This window comes from Schistocerca cancellata, chromosome 1 (genome assembly GCF_023864275.1).
Source record: "Schistocerca cancellata isolate TAMUIC-IGC-003103 chromosome 1, iqSchCanc2.1, whole genome shotgun sequence".
Lineage (NCBI taxonomy): Eukaryota > Metazoa > Arthropoda > Insecta > Orthoptera > Acrididae > Schistocerca > Schistocerca cancellata.
The window spans coordinates 963,820,010-963,822,292 of record NC_064626.1 but is presented as its reverse complement, the minus strand read 5'-3'; the positions used below and the strand labels follow the sequence as shown (position 1 = coordinate 963,822,292).

The following is a 2,283-nucleotide window of genomic DNA, read 5'->3' as shown; positions in this document are numbered from 1 at the left end:
CATATTCCGCTTCGCAGGTGTTTGTGGTTATATCATATGAGAGTCCACGAGCACGATTAGCTTGCATTTCTATTTTGCAACAAATTTGAGGTCAAGAGATGACCTACAAGTGAAATGTGCGAAACATTGCAGGTGCAACGCCACGCGCTCTGGGGGCTGCTGATGGGCTTCTGGCTGATGCCGGCGATGATGATCAGTCCGCAGAACGTGCCCAGCATGGAGGGCAGCGAGTCGCTGTCCAAGCAGCGCATCAGCATGTGGGCGCGCAAGCTGGGCCCCGACTACCGCGTGCGCATCGAGAGCATCATGCGCAGCTACATCACACTGCTGAGGTCTCGGCCGGGCGCCGAAACTGCCTAGGGGCCGGGGCCGGGGCCGGGGCCGGGGCCGGGGGCGGGCCTCTCAGACCTTGCCGTGCACGATCGTTAAACTACAGTTTTAAAATCAACATTTTAATTTTAAGGAAGGCGGTGTCTCACCACAAACTGTCACGGAAATGAACATTTTAATAAGTAGTACTGTTTAGGAAAGGGAGCTGCCTCTGACAAACTGACGTATACTATTACAGTCTTACGTAAAATGTAGTTTTTACATCACTGACTCCTGCAATATTTTATCGATGACACTGTTTTACCCACTCACTTGTAATCGAAGGGCGCTATTACGTTATATAAACGAGAATTAAATTCGTTTCTACTTATAGTTCAATAGTACGCCAACAAATGCTAAAAAAAATTTTTAATAGTATTTTCTTGTATGCCTCATTTTGTTATTATTGAATTGTAAGTAATGCTACCCATTCAGCTACCAATGTTCACAACAAAGATCGCGTTACCAGCCATTTGAAAGGTTCTTCACCGATGACTTCATCGTGACTGAAAATCATTGTCTTTAACGTTTTATTATCCTCAGAGTCAAGATGTTTTGTTTTGTTTCCTTACCCCTTTTATGTTTCCTTTAGATGAATGCGGTATAAATGAAAAGCACTTTCTTGTACATATTGTAAAGAGCCTAGAATAAATATTCTTCACTGTTTCCATAATAAATCGAGTCAAAAATATTTGCTCATATGGCGTATCAGCCAGTGAGCAAGTTTGTCCGGCAGGTAAGTAAAAAAGACCGAAAAGAAACTACCAACTCGTTCAACAACCAATCTCTAATAATTTCGATCTCACTTGCACATTGAAAGTGTTGCTGAGACGCCCTGCTAAACCCTCAGGACAGGAAAGGTAGTTTAAGTTGTGGAAATGGGCCAAAATAAGCAACTGTCAGTTACACTCGAACATACAACCTTCTTTTTTATCAAACATTACAAGAACCAAGAATTTAAAAAAAAACACAGCTCTAGTTTTGGAACTTAATTAGCGGTGAATGTACAGTATAACCTCATGCCTTAAGGGCAAGACCACTTTAATTTAAAAACGGCTGAAAGCCAATAACTTAAAGCTCAACCAAAATCAGAAATTTAAAAGGCAAAACCATATTATAAAACAGTTCCTTAATTAGGCTGAAGGCCCAAACAATCTGACACTTCAGGGGCAAATAACTTAAATTCAAAATTGTCTGAAGGCCCAACACTTAAGACTCAATAATATTAATTTTAAAAGTGCCAAAGACTTTATGTAAAACAGTTCTTAAGTTAGGCTGAAGGCCCAAACCATCTGGCGCCTTAAGGGCAAAACAACCTTAACCTAAAAGTCAGCTAGAAGCCATAGAAGTACAAACAACAAGAACAAACAAGCAAAGGCAGTACACCCAAGGGCGCTCAGACGTTCCGAGGATCGGCCTGGAATTCAAACACTGAAACTCGCTGATGTGAGATACGCAGTCGGCCCAACCATTGTCGATACAACGACAACTCAACCGACAGACAGTCAACGGACCCACCGACAAGATAACCTCCACTTCACCCGACCAGCACACAACAGGGAGTTCAATGGAACAATGTAGAAGATATTGGCGCCCACAACCAATTATACGCCGGCCAGGATGGCCGAGCGGTTCTAGGCGCTACAGTCTGGAAACGCGCTACCGCTACGGTCGCAGGTTCGATTCCTGCCTCGTGCATGGATGTGTGTGATGGCCTTAGGTTAGTTAGGTTTAAGTAGTTTTAAGTTCTAGGGGACTGATGACCTCAGAAGTTAAGTCCCAGAGAGCTCAGAGCCATTTGAACCATTTTGAACCAGTTACACATTGAGCTGTCAAACTACACACCATGCTGGACAACGACAACACGATGTGCAAAATACACTGCCTGAATTTACGTCAAGGCCAGGGCAGGTA

General features: G+C 43.5%; 1 protein-coding gene across 1 annotated transcript in view; it reads left to right on the top strand.

Annotated features, from left to right (window-relative positions):
• Window positions 1–1,005, top strand: part of LOC126118847 (uncharacterized) — a 107,127-nt gene extending 106,122 nt beyond the window's left edge. Inside the window, exon 6 of the mRNA XM_049915054.1 lies at window positions 133–1,005. Within this exon, the coding sequence (XP_049771011.1) occupies window positions 133–360 (228 nt within the window). The 3' untranslated portion in view covers window positions 361–1,005. The remainder of the gene's footprint in view (window positions 1–132) is intronic.
• Window positions 1,006–2,283: the final 1,278 nt, after the last annotated feature.